Here is a 22,070-nt window from a genome sequence, read left to right on the forward strand (position 1 = left end):
TCCAAAGAGTCTAAAACATTGAAGATCTGGCAACCCTGTCTCGAGATATGGCCACTTAAGTGATATTGATGTACTTTTTGGAAGCCGGATCTCACTTAAATGTATGTATCGTCATCTGGGGCGAAACGGGACACATGGGGCGAATTGGGACAGCTGTTTTAGCCTTGTTACTGTATAATATTTGGATATTTTTTTTATAGTTTCGGATAGAACAGACACAAAACATCTTAAATAGTGCATCGTTTTCCAAATTTCAAGCTTTTAAGTACTCTAAAAATTGCTGTCCCTATTCAGACTGTAGTCCCGATTCGCCCCAGAAGACGGTAAACTATGTCCGGATCCACCATCCGACCCATCGTTGGTTAGGTTATCAAAAGACCTTTCCAACGAGTCCAAAACAAACAACTGGCAACCCTGTCTCGAGGTATGGCCACTTAAGTGATATTTATTTACTCTTTTATTCCGGATCTAAAAATTAGATGAAATTTTTGTACAATTCCATCATACCAGCCATTGTTGGTAATAAGTGAGGAAGGCTCCAACCACATAGGTGGATTAAGTTAGTTTTTATCCTTTCTCTTTGATGTTAAAGTGACTTATAGAGAAAAATCCTAAAAGTATGCAACCGCCCATTCAAATCTCATTCAGCTCTCTCACGTTTCCGGCCATGCTCCGTAGCAACCCTCCAGAAAAGGACATCCTTCGTCCTGGCACACACACGCACACCGACTCACCCCTCAAGTTGTAAACTCTCGACGAAACTACAACCTTGCGCGCGGGCCAGTAACACTACGAACCAGGACTTTGACTGGTACACCACAGCCAGTCGGAGCAGGTAGCATACTTTCGGGCGCTTTTCTGGTGCATAGTTTCTCGTCCCCTGACCCCCCACCCAACTCCATCTATCGGCGAATACTTCTTATTGGATTTTTTCATCTTTTCGTTGCTACAAGTGCCGTGAAAAGTAGTGATTTTCGTGGTTGAGTTACGGTCGGTTCGCGTTTGGAACAGTGTGATCCGAAACGAAGTGTGTTGGATGGTTTTTGCGGAGTGCTGAATTTCGGACCAGTGGATTACGGATATTCTTCTCACCTCCGGCATATATGAAAGTGGATTATGAATGTGGACTAAATCAATTAATATCGAGGTAAATGTTTGAACAGGGTTTGGGGTGGGTACTTTGCCCTGAATGGGGAGGGTAAACCGTACATGAAAGGACATTCTCTTCTCTGGATATCGACCTTCTTACAATGTATATAATCACCTTGCCTCTTTCCCTTTCGCTGTCTTCCTCTGTCCCCACTCCACCGAAACGCCGGAAAATCCACAGGACTTGGCACGTCGGTCCGTGCGAGGTGTATCTTTTTCCCATTAATCACGGATGCTCCCACAGGTAGTCTATCACCAGGCGTAACAGTTTACTTTGGTTAAACTGTTGCCCTCGGAACATCATTTGGAATTTCACGTGAAGTAAAAAAGTTTTTTTCCCCCAATTGGCCATCCCGTAAACACCGGAGCAGCCCTAGCGTCGACGAGTGTGAGGTCTGGCCCTGGGCCAACATTGTGGCTTCTTTGCAGACATCGTGGAGCGGCTGCCAAGCGCGGATTGCAGCAAAAACGGCGCATCTGCCTTCTTGGCCCCAAAACGCCGGCAGCAGCCGCCTCCCAGATGTAGGCAAAACAGTGCTACGAGGTTAATGATTCGCCCGAATGTAGGCTTTCCCCTTCCTCCTCGGAACATTCCTTTTCATCTATAATTTAGTTTACAATTCTTCCAGCACTTTGACCTGGATAGTTCCGTCCCGCTCTTGCACACCCTTGTTGTTGAGCCGCGAAAAATGTTCTCGCGTGTGTGTGTGTGTTTTATTGCACACACACACACACACACTCACACGCCGAGCTGCTGATGGGGAGGAAAAATCGATTTCATGTCATCATCCTGTGTGAGCCCTCTCGCGAATACAACACACAATCCCATCCCACCACCACCACCCTCGCAGTTCCGCAGTTCAGCGAAGGAGTTGGTTGGGCTTTCGTTCTGGGCAGCGTTGGACCGGCTCTGTTCGATGGTGAGCAAGCAGTAGGTACCTGCCTGCTCTGAGTTGATTTTTATGCGCTCATACTCCTTTCCTTCCGACGTCGTCGCTGGCGGTGTGGTTTCGAGGAGTTTCCGGCGGGGCGAGATGGGGTGAATTATGTGCTGAATCTGACTTTTTGAATGTTTGGATGATTGATCTTGTGATAGAACTATATTTACAAAAAAATCAAATATTTTTAGAACAAGGCTCCATACAATTTTGCGGGCTGATCATACAAAATAGGCAAAATTAAAAATCTAAAATATGTATCTTGAGTAGGGATCATCAGACCAAGACACCAAGTCTTCGGCAGACGTATAGGTTATGATAAGAACTTTCAGAAATAAATAGGTGCACTTCCTCCAAAAAGGATACTTTCCACAATTTATTCAAGTTTACTCGTCGTCACCCTTTTCAAAAGAATATGTCAAAATCTGTACAAATCCAGTACCCTTTTAAAGGACGACGACGGGTTAACTTGCGAAAAGGATATTTTGGACTTTGAGTGCAGCCTCTTAAAGTTATTTGGTGAGTTTGTCTCAGTGACATTCAAATAGTCATGATTTTTCAACTCGCGTTATCTCGGAGAATATTGGTCTGAAACCTGTAATGATATTTCTCCTCTCATTATCAACAATAATTTCGAAAGAACGGGGTAGTTAGTGCCGATGTGCATTAAAATTTATTTAGAAAAATTACGTTCACTTTAATTGACTTAAAAATATAATGAAATAATATTTTTTTTTTTGCTGTGGATATTTACCGCAAAGTTTTGTTTTTTTTTTCCTATTTTTATGTAATTCCAAATTTGTATTATCAAAATTAAAAAAAATATATAGGTGATTATTTTTTATACATAGTTCCAAAAAGTATTTCATCTTGAGGATAAGAATTTCCTTACAAATTACTTTGTCGCTGGAATGGCCAAAAAAACACTGATTTAGTGATAATCTCTAAATGTTGAGAAAATAGCAAGTTTTTTGCAAGCTAGATTTTGCTTTATTTCCAGATGGATTGCGGAGACAATAATAACCAAATGGAACTTATTTATTTTATAGTGAACATCTAAGCATTTGTGAAATTTTATAGTTTTTCAGCTCTGAAATGCACTCTCGAAGTTGAAATATCTTTCGAAATAAGTGTTCACGGAAAATTTTAGTTCAATAAACTCTTGATTTTTTCAAATCATTTTTAACACTCTAGAGTCCAAATATGTTTTTTTGATTTTTATTTATTTTTCGCCTCCTCAACATTTTGAGCAACTTTTGTTCTACGAAAAACTGTACTTCTCTTGTGTTAGGTTTTTCTTGTTTCATTTTCAGCATTTTTATTTGCATTTATCTTGTTTAGTTTATGTTTGTTTTTGCTAGAATTTGGCTTATTCTACCATCTCCTATCGTTAACTTTTGCCTTTTTAGTTTTTTACATATTTTTATAGTCACTTTTCCATTTAAATTTTATTAAAAATGTGTAGAGGCATGGTCTGGAAAAAAACTAAAATAACTTATTCCTACATAAAATATAGGAAATGTTATTCAAAACACGAAAACACAGCCAAACTTAACCCCAGAAAAACTACATTTTTAAAAACATGGCATAATACAAGTCAAACTTGTAACCCTAACATTCAAACATTTTTCGAATTTTCCGATCTTTTCGAAAACAATATTTTCATTTTTTAAATCAAGACTAACATTTCAAAAGGGCCAAACATTCAATATTACGCCCTTTTGAAATGTTCGTCTTGATTTATAATTTTGGAAAATATTTATTGTTTTCGAAAAGATCGGAAAATTTCACGAATGTTTCATATTTTAATATTGTAAATCGGACCATTAGTTGCTGAGATATCGACATTAGAAAATGGTGGGTTGTTTGGGTGAGACATAGGAAACATCAATTTTCCTGTTTTTAAACACTTGCATGGCAATATCTCAGCAACTAAGGGTCGTATCAACAAAGTTCGAAAAAGCTAAATATAGAGAATTTTCTCAGTTCAAAAATATTTTTTATCAAAAGTGGGCAAACATGGGCACTGATTTTAAATTAATATCTGCGACTATTTTGAAAAAGTTACCTAAAAACGGCTATAACTTGAAAACGGTGCCTTTTATAAAAATTTCACTAAAGTACTTTTTGATTGCAAATTCGATTTTACATCGAAAAATGAAGTTTAAAAATTCATGCGACCAATATTTCGATTTTTTTTTAAATCTGTATTGATTCAAAAAATCTCGGTCGAAGATTTTTTGCCCATTCTGGAAATTTCTGAAAAGTTGGCAATTGATGTCCTCTAAAACATATCAGAAATAAAAAAAATAAGAGTAGTCTTTTTTGCAAATTAAGTTTTAGTGACAAAAAGTTAAATTAAAAATCACCATTTTTTTTACCGTGTATCATTTTTTTCAGTTTAGTCCATATCCATACCTACAACTTTGCCGAAGACACCAAATCGATGAAAAATTCCTTCAAAAGATACAGATTTTTGAATTTTCACATATCATTTTTGTATGGAGAGCTGCCAAATTTGTATGGAAAATTATATGGACAAACTAATGATGCAAAATTGCTTCTTTGGGCATACCGAAGGCACCAATAATGTTTTAGCCGGATTAAAAGTTACAAAAATTAAAATTAGAAAAAATACCGATTCCGTAGAGAACTGCTCAGATGTAATATTACCATGATTTTTTTTTTTCTATGTTCTCTAAAATTTTAAGAGTTTTCTTTCCATATTTTTTAGTAAACAAAAATTGTCTGAAAATGGATTTTGACGAAACTTTTCAAAGTGAATTTTTGGTGACATTTCGAAAGCTGTATAGACAACCAATAGACAACTAAACCACAGTCTGTGTGTATCTTATTCTAGAAACAATTGTGACATCATTATATAATTGTTAATAGTGAAAACTGTAATCAGTAACAGTAACTTAAAATAAAAATGGCTTAAAATAATTATTAAATCAAACCACATCCTGCACAACACCAGAAATAAACACCATCATTGCATCGGCCGCAAACAAAAAATCAAAATTCAATGAAAATCCTATGAAGAGAGGAAAACTGTCGGATTTCCCGAACTACCATTCGTCAACCACAAATGCTCCATCCCATTCAGGTGGCCCCACGGATGGTGGCTGGGAATGGGGAATGTTATTTTTTTTCTGGGCTCTCTCTTTTTTTTATTTGGGGGATATTGGATCGGAACCAGCCATGAATGTATAAATTACGACGATACGATGACGACGGCGGACGTCTGAACCGAGAACTAGCCGCGTTGATGTCGGTATGTCGGCGGCGGATTCGGGGTCGGGGCTTGCGGTGCCGATGACGGTGAAGTTTTTGATCGTTTGAGCTCAGTCAGTCCTGTTGTGGATGGAAATAGCCGGTGCTTTTTTTCTTCTTCTTCCTTGTTTGGTCCTTACTGACGGTTGAAGTAACCACCACGTGGAAAAGGGCAAAGTTGGAAACCTTTGCGCGTTTGTTTGTTGGAGTTGTGGGAGGGTGGAAGAAGTTCTTACCAGCTAGGCAATGCAATCAATGTGAGTTATTCTATCATTTTTATTGAATTTTTGGATTAAAGCTACCAAAAGATCTACCAAACGAGTCTAAATGATTGAAGGTCTGGCATCCCTGTCTCAAAATATTGACATTAGGGTGATACATACAGTCCAGACTCGATTATCCGAAGTTTCGATTATCCGAAGTTCGATTATCCGAAGGTTTGTATGGGACTTCGAATAATCGATCGGATATTTTTTTATTTTTTCTTGTTTTAAATATCGAATTCGAGTTCTGCAAACCCATTTTAGTCAAATTTGAATAGTTGATTGCCTATTAAATAAAAAAATGCATTTTTTTTCAATATTTCAACACCGCCATATTGGCCGCCATCTTGGATTTAAAAGTTTTAAATCAGTTAAAAATTTATATTTTTTCGTGATTCGATAATCCGAAGTTTCGATTATCCGAAGTGATTTTTTTTGAGGCCTTCGGATAATCGAGTCTGGACTGTATGTACAACTGAGACGATAATTATTTCTGGATCAATTATGTGACCCATTTAGAAGAGAGGATGGCATGATCCACATAGATATAAAACGTTATCTTTTATTTTTTTTATAATGTTTAAAACATGGTTGTGTTTGAATTTCAGGAAAATTGCCAAAATTTACTGAAACTGGCGAAAGAAGGGCAACTGAGTTTTTTAAAATGAATTTTGAATTTCTCTGAAATGATTTGACAAATTTCTAATCAAACCATCAAATCATCACGCACTGGCACTATCTCGTTTAAGATTCTCCAACGCTTGAAAAGTAATCGATACCTTCAAGGGCAATCATCGCCCAGACACGAACGTTGAACAGAATAAATAATGTGCCACCCCTCAAGCCGAGCATCCCCTCCAATAATCAAACCTTCAATTTATCAAAACGAAACAACAAATCTAAAGCAATATAATTATCGGCGTTTTTCCGGTAACCTAATTTCCACCAACCACCACCATCATCATAAGGGTGCATGTTCGCCACCACCTTTCCCGTGTGATTTTGTTACATTTTCTCGACGTCGCCGGAAGAAAATTTTCCCCACTAAATTGGAGCCCTCTTGATAACCACAAAAAAAAAACAAACTAGGAAAATCCGAACCCGCAAAAAAAACGAGGCAATGCAGCTCCACAAACCAATTTAAATATTTGCATGAATTATGGTAAACGCTGCTGAGCGCACCATTATAGCACAGCAAACCGTGCAGTGTGAGGTGCATACTTTAAGGGGCACCTGCCAGCGGAAAAGCCGGATAAGCGCCTTACGAAACGCGATTTTAGATCGAATATAGTTTCCACTTTATGCGCCCCGCTAATGTCCTTGTTTCGCATCGCCCTCCAAACGCACCTGTTTGTTTCGTACACCTTTAATGGTTCTAGCGACGTCATTTTTCATTCGATATGCAAATGCGCGTGGCGTGGTGGGTGGTTTCGCCGGAAAACGGAACGTGCCTTTTCCGAGCAAATTGCGTGTAGGAATAAGGAAAAAAATGTGCGTTCTGGTGAAAGTTTGATGGGGCTAGACTACATTTGAGGAGGGGAGTGAAAGGAAGATTCTTATCGGCCTAAACGCAGCGGTGGTGTCATAATGAAATGTTTAAAAACCACCACCAGGAAGTAATTAATTATTTCTCGCCGCGGTTTTGTTGCCCATTGTGCCAACTTTGGCGCACATTTGTTGGGCAAGTTCTTAATTTTCATGCGACTTGGAAGGAGTCACGAGACTTGCAGCGAAATTATTGTTTTGACACGCTATAAATATTTAATGGATTTTGATTCCTTCGAAGAAAAAGAGAGACGAGAATATTTTTTTTCCGATCTTTTATAGGATTTACTTCAGAAAATTCGCTGACAATGTATGGATTCCGAGCCGAATTTACCAGAGCTTTCTTTAAAATAAACCCAAAATTCATGCTGGAAACCCCAAATGAATAAAAATCTTTTAGGGCAAATATACCCTTTCTAATCAAACAGCTATCTTCATCATATCTCGACATTTTTTTGATTAGGTCCTATAAACATATGAAAGACAATAGCTTATAGGACCTTTTCAAAAAAAAACTCTGTATATGAAGAGTTTGATGCTCGATTAAAGCTCCAAAAATACTATTTAGGCTATAAACTTACCAGCAACAGCACCGCCTCAAGTAAGCACGCAAATTTATGCCATTTACTGGCCAAAAAGATCAAATTTAACATTCCAACGCCCAAGGCTCCAAAAAAGTTGGAACGGTAACTTCAACTCGCTGGTTCTCGGGCATAACTCACCTAGTCAAGACGATTCTTTTTTCCAGTGATTTGTTAGGATGTATAGATGATCCTAGAACTTTGCAGAACTCAATTTGATCAAATCTGTAATTTTTGCGATCAAAAACATCGTTCCAACTTTTTTTTTCGCGTGTAAAAAAAAGCCGAAAATTCCCCCGAGGCAATCTTTTTTAAAAAGTTGGAACGATGTTTTCGGTCGCAGAAATTACAAATTTGTTCAAATCAAGTTCTGCAAAATTTTAGGATCATCTGGACATTCTTACAAATCCGTCGTTTTTTAAGATATAAAATTGCTCCCAACTACCGGCAACATGTTTGTTTGCACAATAGTTAGTCACTCACTTGAAAAATAATCCCAAAACATGTAAATAATTAGCAAGCGCCATCAAAAAAACAAACGCGCCAAGTCTTTTGACGTTTGAATTTTGACGACCCATTCCAATCGAAGGCTGAAGAAAACCGAGCGAGAAGTGAAGGCAAATAAAGAACAAAGGGTGGTCACCAACACCACCAGCAGCGCCTGTTGGAGTGAGCCAGTGATGCCAGGAAATTTTCTCTATAAATGCTACTTTTCGTGAGTGTTTGCTTAAAATTTCATCAATTTTGGCAGCACTAAGCAGACCCAAAAGAGCGCTTGAAGAAAAAAAAGCTCAACTGAAAATAGGAAATTGGGCGTGGCCCAATGCACTCGACTGATTAGAATGCATTTGGGAATATTTTTTTTGAAATGCTTGAAAAAGGAATAGCAAAACTTTTAATAAAAGTAAAAATAAACAGGAATGTTCATAAAAAGTTGCTCTACTCGTTGGTGTACTTGGTTTTAGTAAATTTCAAGAAAAACTCCAGATTATCAAGCATCATTCAAACACGACCGCTTATTAGGCTTGAAATGGGTATATTTCCCCTATTTGTAACAGATTGCCCAGATACAAATTTGAGCATAAAACACTGTTAAACATGGAGTACCGGCATCAAGAGTGACAATGGGTCTGAGGGATGAGATCGTGTCATACACATTTCAGCATTTTTGTATGACCCAATCTCGACCACAGAACTAGAATTTAATGTTAAAAACAAGAAAAAAAAACTAAAAAAAAAATTGTACGCGATTCGATTATCCGAAATCACAAACCTTTGGATAATCGAACTTCGGATAATCGAGTCTGGACTGTATTGGAAATTTACTAACCCACTGACAATTTTGGCTCGAGCTTCGACTCGAGGCTCTAGCCAAAATTCTCAGTGGGAAAATTCAAATGATTTTTTAATAAACCCGAACACGCAAAAAAAAATCTTTTGGTAGAGGAATGCATTTTAAATTGATTTCAGCTGACTGTACTAAAATTTTCATTGCAATTTGAAGTTTTTTGAACACAAAAAAGGTTTTGCCCTCTAATTTTTTAAGCCCATTAAGGTGAAAAATATTTGCAACAACCTTAGGATTTTTTCAGAACTATTTTTTCTGAAAAAGTGCAAAGATTGTTGCATTTTTTTTTCACCCTTTAAAATCGGCTTTAAAAATCAGGGGGCACACGAAAAAAAATTCGATCACTATATACGTTGAATTTTCAAACTAAGTTTTTTTTTATTTTCAATTTTTTTATATGTTTTAGACGAGTTTTAGAAGACTTAAACCGACATCTTTTCAGCATTGTTCAGGAAAGTGCAAAATTTGGAGCCGGAAATATATTTTTTTGAGAAAAAAACGAAAAAAAACGACAAACAGAATTTCAAAAACAATTTTTGGACGCATAATCAAGTTTTTTTTTAATCTAGCCCATCATTTGAAAAAAATCAAAAAGGATACCTTTCGTTCTATTATATCTAAATTATTTTTTGCAATAAAGAGCAGAAAAAGTTTAAATATTTAGTTCCCAACAATTCGCAAGTAGAAAAAGGCAGGTAATTAGGCGATACGGAGGAAAACTAACTTTTCACTACATTTTAGCTTCTTGGTAAATTTTTGAAAATTTCCTGAGCTTTTCGAACATTTTTTTAGCAAAGGTGCTTTTTCTTCATCAAGTATTCTTAAATTACAAAAAAATTAACATTTTTCGAAAAAAAAACTTATTTTCGACTTCAAATTTGGTTTTGCATTTCAAAATGATTTTTGATATTAGGTTTGACCAGATTTTCGTTTCTTTCTTTCCAAAAACAACATTTTTTTCTTGATTTAAAAAAAAATATTTCTCCGCTACGAAATTTTGAACTATCCTAAACTCACAAAAGATGTATTTTTAAGTCCTTTAATAACGTATCAAAATATTTAGGAATTAATAAAAAAAATATTTTGGGAATTCAATTATATCTCATAAAAAGTCACATCCGTGTACCAGGTACACTGTACCTATTATATCTGAAAAGTATTAATCACAACATACAACATTGTCGAAGACACCAAACAGATTTTCGATTTTTTTAAATGGTGAGAATCGGTCAATTTAGATGGAAATAAGTTGTACACTCAACCCCCGATGGTTGGTCACTTTTTCGTTTGACACTTTTTTAGTTTGTACCCCGTTGGTTGGTCAAAGTCAAACTAAAAAGTGACGAACTGTCACTTTTTACACGGCGCTCACGCACACTATCAAAACACACGTTTGGTAGTGTGCGTGAACTCCGTGTAAAAGGGGTGTCAAACTAAAAAGTGACCCCGTTCGTCTGACAACAGTTGGTGTCAAACCATCGGGGTTTGAGTGTACCAGATTCTTAATCTGCTAAATATACGATAGTTCTCCTATTTCCGTAAAAGCAGCTCATCATGTATAGTTATTAATATTTATTTTCTGATAACTTCAAACCAACTGTACAAACTCCAACCATTAATGTTGCCTTTTTCATATTCCTGGTTTCAATTTTAATTCAATATTATTGCTCTCAACTTTTTCCTTTAAAACTCAATTTCAAAACTAACATGCTTTTTCAAAAGATGCGTAAAAACTTTAAAACCAATTTCCCAAAAAAAAATTAAAGCATTGGCATCATCTTTTTTTATTAAATGATAAACAGAACTATAACTGATTGCATATTTGACCTCAAATAAAGCAATTTTCAGAGCTGTTTATTACCTCAATTATGCTGCAAATGCCCTTTTGGAAGCAGATGAGTCATGATGAGGTGCTTTGAATGCTCCTAACAGTTTGATTATGTTTGGATTTGAATGTTTCGGATGTTAGATTTTGACAACGACATTTGGTACTTTTGAACTGAAGAGAAAATCGAATATTCAAAACTTGAATCAAAAGCTGTACAGCCCAGACTCGATTATCCGAAGGCCTTGGCAAAATGTCACTTCGGATAATCGAAACATCGGATAATCGAATCTTATTTTTGATTGTTGAGCTTTAGTATGAACCCTAAACTACTCCAAAGTGATTTAGAATGTTTAAATCCACGATGGCGGCCAAAATGGCGGTGATGAAATATTGAAAAAAAATGCATTTTTTAATTTACTAGGCAAACCATTAAAATATGACTAAAATGGGATCGCAGAACTCGAATTTGATGTTAAATGTAAGAAAATAAAAAAAATACGAAATTCATGATTCGATTATCCGAAGTCCCATACAAACCTTCGAATAATCGAGGCTTCGGATATTCGAGTCTGGACTGTATTTCTAAATAACCTAAATTTCCATTCAAATGTTCCCTGAAACATCCTCTGATTCTCCTCTCTAAAGTCAACCTGCCTCCGTCAATCTCAGCAGGTGATTTCCATTCATATGCTCATGGGTTTCGTCACGGGTCGGTCCATGTTCGAAACTCCTACAACCACTTGAAATAATCCCATGCATCATGTGCAATCCGACGACAAACCACCCCGACACCCTGCCGTCAGGACTCCTTTAATGACCAATCGACACGAACCCCGGTTTTTTTTATTTTTTTTTTCTCCAAAACTTGTGGTCTGGCCGGTTTTGGAGGGGCTTAAAAAGTGTTTCAACACCCGTGTAAACCTCAGTCGCTTCCCGGTTCTCCGACTTGGTCCGCGCGTGTCTTGGACGCTCTCGCACGTGGTTCTTTTTTTGCAACGAATTTTAATCACGCGACCATGTGTTGCATTTTCATCAAGTCACATTTTGTCCTCATTTTGACGAAGGTAAATGAACCCGTTGGGGTAGGTTGCAGTTTTGTGCATCCTGTGGCGGTTTGTGTGTCCGGATTGGGTCTATAAATGTATAATTTACTAAATTTGCATTATTAATCGAGCGGAACTGCTCACGTGCTGAGCTGGCGGTGCTTATCAACGCGCCCTTTTTCGAGTTCGCGAGAACTCGAGCGAGTGTTTTGCATATACCCATATTTGCGAAAACATCAAACAGTAAATATTTAATTTAGAACGACGACTATACGGTACTGTTACGGGTTGTGAGGTTCAGTGTCGTGCGAGAACAAAGTTTGACCAGAGCAGAACATCTACCGGTTCCAGTGGTTTGGTTTACTGCGCCAAGAACACTGTCGTCAGAGTCAGTTGGAGAGTTCCAGAGCTGATGATGATGACACCATCGCTGGCGAAGCTCTGCAACCGTTTACTGCAGCAGGTCGCGTTCTGGGGACGACTGATTATCACGACCGTGTATGCAGTGGCAGTTTCGCCACCCCGGAAACCGCTGACGATGTCGGTGGCGCCACCGGAGATGATGAGGCTGTCTCGGAGGAGCAGAGCGTAGCTGATGTTCGCTGAAGTGATTTTAGAAGAGAACAAAAACTGTGGAAACCTCGGTGGAAATGTAACATTGTGCTGAGAAAAAGCGAGGAGCTTTCTGAATAAAAATAAAGACAACTATTTTATATTAATTTAGGCCAAATTTAAGGCTTTCAGAAGCTGCAAGCAAAATAATGAAATTTCTTGATAAAAATCAACTTGATCCTTAGCGCAATTTTGATTGCTAAAATAGCAAACCTTTTTTTCTGTAGTTTTACACCGCTTCTTTTCGCTTTTGTGAAATTCAACAAAAAAAAATTCTGAATGTTAAGAAAATACATCGCGAGAACACTTAGTCTTCTTTTATTTAATGAAAATAAAATGGTATTCAAATTGGCCCCTTCTGATGTTTAACCTAAAATGGCAGGAATATTCTGTTTCAAAAAACATGAATTGAGAAAAAAAAACAAAGTTCTAAAAAAATTAATTTCAGTTCAATTTTTTTCATCGAGCTCAGTGACTGGAAGTAGTTTTAAAATATAGGCAACCACTTTATTTTGGCGAAAAAAAAACAAAAACATATTTCCAAAAAGCTAAGTGAATTATTCCATATAATCGTTTCAAAACATTGTTGCTGGAACAACTGGTTTAAAAAAAATAAAAGTAATCAAGTAATTTTTTTTGCCGACGATAACTTGATCACTTTCATTACGATTTTCAAAATGAACAATTTAACCCTTTCAGGCCAGATAGCCGGGTCCGGTGGCGCAGTGGTTAGCGTGGTAGCCTCTTACCCCAGTATGGCCTGGGTTCAATCCCAGACGGACCCGGTGGCATTTTTCGAGACGAGATTTGCCTGATCACGCCTTCTATCGGATGGGGAAGTAAAAACGTCGGTCCATTAGCGTAAAAGAGGTTTTGAGTGACTCATTACACATAACCTTCGGACGCCTAGAAATGAGTAGAAACATGCAACAGAGCCCACAAAAGACCCGGGGGATTGCTTTGCTTTAGGCCTGATAAAATTATTATTTCCAAAAATCATTTACTAAAAAAAAATATTTTTTTAAATCAGAAAAATAGAAAATTAGTGCGCTGGCCACGGGGACGCCCAGACTCGTTTTTACATTATCCCCTCTTTCATTTTCGTTGTATCGCTGTTACACTGAAAACCGAACCATGGTAGTTGCTACCATATTGTAGGGTTAAATTGAGAACACACACCGACGTATTTTTGCTAAAAACATTCCGTGCTTGAATTGACTGATTAACGCAGTCAGTTTTACTATGCCGAGAGCGGTATGGTAATTTTAACCCTCCAATATGGAAAGAATGATAATGATTTCGTAATTGCTACCATGCAAATTTGTGAAAGCATGGTACATTTCACCATATTTGCGTTTACTTCCACCAGAAAGCCACAGTTAATTTAATAAGCAGCATTTTTAGCAAATGTTCTTAAAATTACCATGGTCGGGCTTTCAGTGTATGATTCGATTGTGAGTAGCGGGACCTCGTGGTTACTCTGCGTCGTGTTTTTCGGAGCCTTTTATTTGATATTCTATTTTTCATAAGTCCTTCTTTTATCATCGTTGATCGGAAGGCACGCTGCTGGTTTAGTACGTTTTAGTTATTGTTTTAATTTTATCACAATCCATTTTATGAAGAGTAAAGCGTCTTTTATTTACTATTATCGTATAAACAGTAAAAAATATACTGATAAGTCCAGCCCATAGCACTACTGTTCGGTTGGCACGCGTTCGATTAAAAAACTTTTTAAATAATCAATTATGTATCTTTCCGCAGTCGGCTGCCTAAGATTTTTTTAAATTTCAACCGATAAACAAATTGCTTATGGTCGCATCACCTACCACAGTGAATCCTAACCTCATACCCATCTTACTAACCCCTCAAAACTCATGTGATACTTTGTTGGAGACGCAGCCGATTCAGCGGTCCCATCACTCAAGTATCGGACTAACATTCTTATCCACTTCCCCGTGTCTTACCACTGGTCGTGGCCGGCGTCGGTATGGATCAGCATGATAGGGACCTTTGAAAATTGCGAAGGGGTGATGATTGGTTCCTACTTTTCATCTGTGGTCCACGGAGCAATTTTTAGGGGTCCTGGTCAATAACGAAGTAGCAGCTACGGGTAGACACCAATGCTATGCTATGCTATTTTGCGCATTTTGAACATTTTTTTGATTAAAATGAACGAAGTTAACTGAAAATTTAAAAAAAAATATGTGTTTTTCTAAAGAAAAGGTAAATTCAACTTTATGATATCATAAAATCATTTGCATTCTACACACTTTTGAAATAATTCATAGCCTCCCTCCAGTTTCGGGTCTTATAGCTCGGTACCGTACTCTGGGGCTAATCGGGACTACAGTATGAATATCAACAGCACGTTTTAGAGCACTTTAATGCTTCAAATTCGGGAGTAAATAAACACATTTTGTTCCTCTGAATCTGGTCTAACCAAAAAAACTTCAAAAATGTGATGTACTTCATCATCAGCTCACTGAGAGCTTGAAATTGTTCTGCCTTGTTTCGGCAGTGAGCATCTCGCCAGTAAAAAAAATCGGGAACAAACTGTTTTAGTTAGAGGTGGGCAAAAAAGTGTGAGCCGCTCAAAGAGCCGGTTCACTGAAAAGAGCGAACGAACTGTGGCTCAGAAAAAAAACCGCGGTTCTTTTTAAACTTCGGTCTTTTTAAAGAACCGTTTTAAGATGGCATGATTTATGTTATAAATATAATTTATTGAATTTCCAACAAAAAAAATTGTATTACATTTGTTTATGAGAATTGAAAATGCAATTTCAAATATTTCAATTCTAATAAAAAATTATCTCAAAAGTAAATGATTGTATTACCAGAATACGGATTTGAGCATTTCAAATTGCATAATTTGTAAAATATTACCAAAAATCTACTGAATAGTTTAGAGATTTTTGAAAAAAAAAATAAACCCTTTTGTCCGATTAAACTTTAGCGTTTATAGACTTTAACGATTAAATCAGAATGTAGAAAAGAGTTTGCAGAATATTTTCTTCAAATAAACATCAGCATTAGTTCAATTCTTGCAGAAATAAACGCAATTATTTTTTTTTGCAGCATCCTAGATTTAAGTTTCGATGCCATTCAATTACTCGAATGTTTAGGTTCGAGTGGAAATCTTGACAAAGAGACCACCAATACCTATGGTTTCCAATGGCATCTTCTCGTTTTCAGTTTTAATTTGTTTTATCAAATAATTTATAAAAGACCAATGTTAAATAACTTATAAAATCACACGATTCTTAAAAAAAACCCTTTCTATCCAAACTTTGAAAAAGAGCGAAAGAGCCGTTCAAAAGAGCGGTTCTTTTTAATGAGCAAACGAAAATGAGCGGCTCCTAAAAAAGAGCGGTTTTGCCCACCTCTAGTTTTAGTGAATGTAAAATGGTTTTCAGATAACCTCAAATGTTCTGGTTTGGATATCATAAATCAACTGTAAATGGCATAATTTAAAATTTATAATTTCAAACACTGTTTTTCTTTCTCCCCCAGGTGATAGTAATCTGCTTCCTGTCGATCATACCATGGCCCGGTCCGAGCGTGTTCAAGATATCCTGCTCGCGGGACAGCTCCCGCGTGGTGCGCAAGATAGTCCAGTCGAAATGGCTGCCGATCCTGGAAAAGTACCAGGTCAAACTGCCGCTCGAGTGTCCGTTCCATCCGCTGCGGGACATTTTCGGTCCGCAGCAAACCGCCAAAAAGCAGCACCGGCCGAGCCAGTGGACGTGCGGCTTCTGTGGTAAGAGTTTCTTCGAGGAGAAGCACCTGGACATGCACTTTGAGCACCGGCACAAGGGGAACATCAACATGGCGGAGGACGCCATCTGCCTGGCCGACTACTGCGACATGATGCGGTGCGAGGTGCTGATCGCCAAGGACGCCACGCTGTCGTTCGGTGTCGACCCGAACATGATGTCCACCGACATCGAGGTGTGGAGCGAATCGACGGCCTACCGAACGGCGCTGACCACGTCCGGTCCGCGGGATCTGGCCAAGGTGCCGGTGCGGAAATCGTTGCTTCCAAAAATACTCCAAACCATCAAGAACGACATCCTGAACGAGCGGAAGCCGATGAGTTCGGCACTTAGCGCGGCGAAGGCCCCGTCCAACTGTGATGTGTCGGAGCAGAGGAAGGGCGAGGGCGGGAAACGAACCGATGCTGAAGGTAGGGATGGGGGTTTTGGTGGGTGATGGTTTGTTGATGGTTAATAAGGATGTTTCGTTTCAGACTCCAATGATAATTTGGTGGAAGATGACGACGACGAGGACGATGAAGATGAGGACGATATTGATGATGAGGACGACAGCGACAGCAATACGACGTCGCAGTGTGACCAGAATCTGGTTGATTCGTCACTTCCACCCGTTGACCGGAAGCAGCAACGGCTGTCGGAGATGCAACGAATGAAAGCAAACTGCAAGAGTGAAGAGCTTGATCAGCTGAAGACACGATGTGAAATTATGGTGCGAGACTGCATCGTTGGTCTGCTGGTGCAGCTGTCCTTGGAGGACTTTAAGAGTATGGAGGAAGAGCTGAACCGAGCTGTTTGTTGGTATCTGACCTGTGAACGGTACTGGGAAGATGGACCGTTAGATCAGCGAGCTTTCCCTTGGGGTTTGGTGTTTGCCCTCGTCATGGTACTGTCGCTGGGAGTTTGCTTATGCTACTACATCATTTGGATACTGTTCGAGTAAGTAACGCTTGCCACTTGGGTTTTCTTCGTTACGTTCTTCTTTCATATCTTTCCTCGTATTTTCCTTTTCTGAGTATCCAACTTCCTTCATCTCTTTCTCGTTTACTCACTCTCTGAATGTGCGTGTGTATATTCTATCGAACGGTGGTAACCTATCAGTGAAGACCACAGTCCGATCGGAAGTCAACAAATTACGGCCCATCCGAGTCCGACGCACGGTCGCCACTACCTGCAGCCCCAGACGACCGCCAGCATCTACCACCTGCAGGACGGTGGCCACTCCGCGACCAGTCTCAACAGTTTGAGCCACGCAACGTCGTCGGGCGTCGTCTCCAGTGGCATTGACCTGCAGCACACGCCCCAAATTCACGCTACTCAGGTGCAGTACGGGGACGAGGGCGGGTACGGCTATTCCGGTGGACCGGGTGGTAGCGGGTCCATCATGGCCGACGGAACGCACTCGGGCGGCGTCGGTGGCAACGGGCCCAACACCGAGTTTAGCGAGCTGGGCCAAAGCGAACACTACATCTACGTGACCTATCCGCCAGAACTGAAACGAAGACTACTGGAAAGGTATGGAAGTGACATTTATATGCAACTTTTGCGAAAAGACGCGTACGAGTACTATTAGCGGCGTGTGTTTCCTTACCGTTCGGTGTCGTGATGTGTGTCTGTACCTTTTTTGTGTAACGCCTTTTATTTTCGTTTGTTGTTCTTTAACCGCTCTCTATCTATTTGTATCTGTTTCTACGTTGGTTACAACCTTCACATACTGTTAACAAAAGCTAACCTTATCTCACCCCAAACTGTTCTGTAACATTTTCATTGTGTGCCTAAAACGCCTCTGATCATTTGGATAACTCCTCGTTCATCAAACAGCAACACATGGTTTCGTGAACGTTACTGTTAAGCATTCGTTGTTATTAGCTCTCTCTGTAGACACAACTCACAAACACAGACACAAACACATAACACTTGAAAGACTCCTCTATTAGATAGTCGTGTTTCACTCGTTGAACGTACTAAGTAGTTAGATTTGATGCCATTGTTAGTGACTTGCCTGCCAGACACACTAAGTGGTTTCTTGGTCTCATGGACCTCCTGAAACATAATCATATCTTGAATGATTGTCATTTAAGAGTTGTTTTGCTTAACTTTGTTTTTTCATATCCTGAGATTATTTGAAAAAATTGATCAAACATTAACACTATAAAGTTCAAGAAAGTAGTCTTTAATAATTTGTTGTCCTAACAAATAAGTATTGAGTGGATAAATTTTGCACTTTTCTGAATTCGGTTTTTTTCAAGACAATCTTTATTTGGTTGAAGATATAATTTCAGTAGCAGCACAAGAATCTTAGTGTGAATGTGTTCAGTGACTACTCTTTCATCTAAATATAGAACAAGTTTCTCAGAAAATATATCGTAAGAGTCGACCATTTATAGTTAAAATCAAACTAAACGTTGTTATTGTATAATCCGCATGAATGACTCGTGTAGTTAGCGCATAATGTTTCAAATTATAAGCACTGTTTTCAAATGTTACTAAAATAGTTTCCAAACAACCAACCAAAAAAGGTTGAAGTTTAGTCGCAGTCAGTTGTGTGTGAAAATCCTAAAATTCTAGTTTTGTATAATCTCTGTGTGAGTTGCGCGTGGATTAGCGTCCTCAACCTCCACAAACGGAACGAATGCTTTGTGTGTAGCTGTAATCCTTCCTTATATTCTTCTCCCTTCAAGATACAAATGCCATCTCCACTGTAATTTACTTCTCTCCTCTCCTCTTCATTTTTCGTCAATGTAGGAATTCAACATCCTATCTCTAGCCTCAAATTCGAACCATAACACCTACTACAACTACCACCACCACCATACCACTACTAATCACACTCATACCGTGGGTGGTATGAGGAAGAGGATTCTCGCCGGTATGCCTGAAATTGCGCGCATGCAGCACCACCTCTCTGATCCCTCTCTTTGACTAACCAAAAAAAAAAACAAACCAAAGACCTTCTGAACCAACCTTCATTGCCGAATCAGTACCGTTTCCGAACATCTCTGTCCCTATCTGTTTTACGTGTGTACCGTCACCATCCGATATTTATACATACAACAATTAGTGCTCCACAACCCAACCAAAAAAATTAAATTCCGTTCAACTAGTTAGTAAATCAAACATTTTCTCGTTTCTTTTTTTCTTGTTTCATTCATTTTTTTCTTTTCTTCCTTTAGCTGCTACAATAGAACGACCCGTCTATGATTGATTAGATTTGAAACACTCAAACTGTTTACTTTCGTAGGCTAAACCAAAAGAAATTCATTAGAACAGCTAAACAACAACTACAGTAGATCACACTCATTCAGGACCATTGTCACACCCAAATTACTAGCAGCATGAAAGAGAGAGAGAGATAAAGTTTGAGCTTAAATAACAGGCAACAACAAACTAACACTGAGAGCAGTTACCGAAATCGTAGATCCTAAATGTAAAACAACAATTCAAATGATGAACAAAACACTAAAACTAGTAGATGATCTTGATGCAAGAAACAAACAAAAAACCTAGAGATTCACAACGAGAGTGCTTACGAAACTGATGTTTTAATGCCGAAAGAATGTCTTCGTAGAATACACAAAACTACTCTAAAGCCGGAGTTTAGAACAATTTATCGCGCAGCTGTAGTTCACACACTTAGCACGCTTTTAGTTTGTTACTTGATTTGTAGTCGAATTAAAGTGTTTCCCCTTTAAAAAACAGAACAGGTAAATCCAGCTAGTGGATTGAGTGGACTTTTGATTTAGTTTTATTGTTTACGCTAATTTCAACATTTAGATAGTTTCACCAGATCACCACTACAGTTAAGCCTGTGTAAAAACAAGTCAAACAGTATCCTTAATTTATTTTAGTAACCTAAGACCAAGCCGCATTCAGAGCGACAAGAGCAATATAAGTTACTTAACGAAAAGGCAGCCTTTGATTCCCCGTACTATGTGCATCGTTTACCTTTAACTCTATAAAGTACAAAACCAACCGCTAGAAGAGACGTTTCCCATTACAGAAAACAAATAAAATACGAGAATCGCTTTAAAAATGCGTTAGTCAAACCTTTTTCTAAATCTAAACGAATAATCGTGTTCGCAGGGACAGCCGAGCGCAACGTTTTCTTCTAATATCGCCCCCCAAACAACTCTAAGACGAATTTTATCGTTTAACTAAAACTAAAATTTTCCATTTTTACATAAGACAAGTAAACTTGCGAACCAACACGTTGTGAGCGCGCGCGCCTAGAAGGTAATGGATAATCAATTTCTCACCCGTTTTTTGTACGATATGAACAAATTTAATGAAATCACACAAGTTACACAACCGATAACAGAGATTCTACTAAGAAATGCATTTCCTTTTGCCCTCGTTATACTTTTTGAAAATAAATAAAATTTACTAAAAAAGAGAAAATACAGAACATGAATCCTAAACATGATGCGATAGTGAACTATTTAGTGATTTAGATCAATGAAGGCTAACCCAATTCTAGTATTAATATAAAAAAGGTAAAAGTATTACAACAAAAAAAAGCGACTATGGATGATCAGATTCAGCATCGTAAAATAAACCAAAATTTATAAAATAGTGAAACGTGTGTTTTTAATTCTTTTCTAATCAAAACTGATGGAGCACGAGCGCAGTAGGGGAAATATATCCATTTTCGTCACACTAAGCTTTTCGAGCTATTCTCGTCACTTTTACAGTTAGCCTCTTTTCGAACAACATTTCCAGGTACATCAAAGATAGAGTGTGGTGCGATTTTTGCCTTCCTAATCTTACTCAAAAATTAATTTCTAAGTTCGACCTCGTTGACCCATCTTTTACTCCGTAATCTATACACTCACGCGCATATTTTTTTAATTTTATTTTTGCACGAATTTCAATGCTACATAGCACAAAATGACTTCTGCCCTCCCCAAGGGCCTAATATTTGTAGCAGGTGTAGGGACACTTTGCATAGACGCCCTTGCTTCCATCACGTCACTAAGGGTATGGACCGACGAGAAATAAATGAACATGCCCTCCCCAGTAGAACCTTCATTAGAGAAGCAGGCAATCCACAATTCACAGCGAACGACTAGGGGAAACCTATTTCTAACTATTTATCCAATTTAGACACGTATTCAGCTTCGTAGTGATGTAACTAAGTTGGTTATTTGATATCGCGCAAAGTCGCTTTGCTAGTTAAAACACCTTTTTGTGCGTTGGCTACTTTGTCTTTAGAATTAAACAGAAGTTAGGGGAAGATTGATGGATTTTTTCGGATAAGAAAATAATCTTAATTTATGCGTTTGAAACAATTTATTTTGTTTCAAATTAAGGCACTTATTTTCATGTCACTTTAACGTAGACAATGTTTGATCTGAAAGTGAAAGAAAAAAGATTGGTAAGCTTCATTCATCAATTTATGTTTCAACTTTGAGAGATGATTAGATCAGTAAAAACTTTTTTTTCATGATTGTTCAAACAATGTAGGTAAGGTAATTTTGTTTTGCTATCATCATGAGAAATTAGTCATTACAACGGGCTGTACTTTGGCGAAACTTACCTCTCAAGTCATGTGTAATGTTGAGTCGTTCCGAGTCCTGCATGAAATCTGCAAAGATTGGAAACCTAAATTAGTTTGTTTTCTGGACTTTTCAAATGATGATGATTTTCAAAATCGATATCAGATTAACATGTTTTCACGGGTAATCAACTAATGTAGGTAAGGTGTTGTGATTGAATCA

General features: G+C 38.1%; 1 protein-coding gene across 3 annotated transcripts; it reads left to right on the forward strand.

Moving 5' to 3' along the window:
- The first annotated feature begins 777 nt into the window (after positions 1 to 777).
- On the forward strand, positions 778 to 20,926 carry LOC6037021. Of its 3 annotated transcripts, XR_005277115.1 has the most exons (6): positions 778 to 1,147; positions 16,094 to 16,766; positions 16,830 to 17,292; positions 17,455 to 17,868; positions 19,099 to 19,222; positions 19,527 to 20,926. XR_005277115.1 is itself a non-coding variant. In XM_038252495.1 (5 exons), the coding sequence occupies exons 1-5, from the start codon at positions 1,121 to 1,123 to the stop codon at positions 19,118 to 19,120; spliced, it is 1,599 nt and encodes a 532-aa protein (XP_038108423.1). In that variant the 5' UTR covers positions 778 to 1,120; the 3' UTR covers positions 19,121 to 20,926. The 3 variants fall into 3 exon arrangements, 2 of the variants coding, with proteins under 2 accessions (XP_038108423.1, XP_038108422.1); XM_038252495.1 differs by having other exon boundaries at positions 19,099 to 20,926; XM_038252494.1 differs by lacking the exon at positions 19,099 to 19,222 and having other exon boundaries at positions 779 to 1,147.
- The last annotated feature ends 1,144 nt before the right edge of the window (positions 20,927 to 22,070 follow it).

This window comes from Culex quinquefasciatus, chromosome 2, assembly GCF_015732765.1.
Source record: "Culex quinquefasciatus strain JHB chromosome 2, VPISU_Cqui_1.0_pri_paternal, whole genome shotgun sequence".
NCBI classification, from domain to species: Eukaryota; Metazoa; Arthropoda; class Insecta; order Diptera; family Culicidae; genus Culex; species Culex quinquefasciatus.

Coding starts and splice junctions, on each gene's coding strand:
- LOC6037021 (XM_038252494.1), top strand. CDS start 1,121: ATGTGGACTAAATCAATTAATATCGAG. Junction 1,148..16,093: donor CTAAATCAATTAATATCGAG/GTAAATGTTTGA, acceptor TTTCTCCCCCAG/GTGATAGTAATCTGCTTCCT. Junction 17,869..19,526: donor AAACGAAGACTACTGGAAAG/GTATGGAAGTGA, acceptor TTCTTCCTTTAG/CTGCTACAATAGAACGACCC.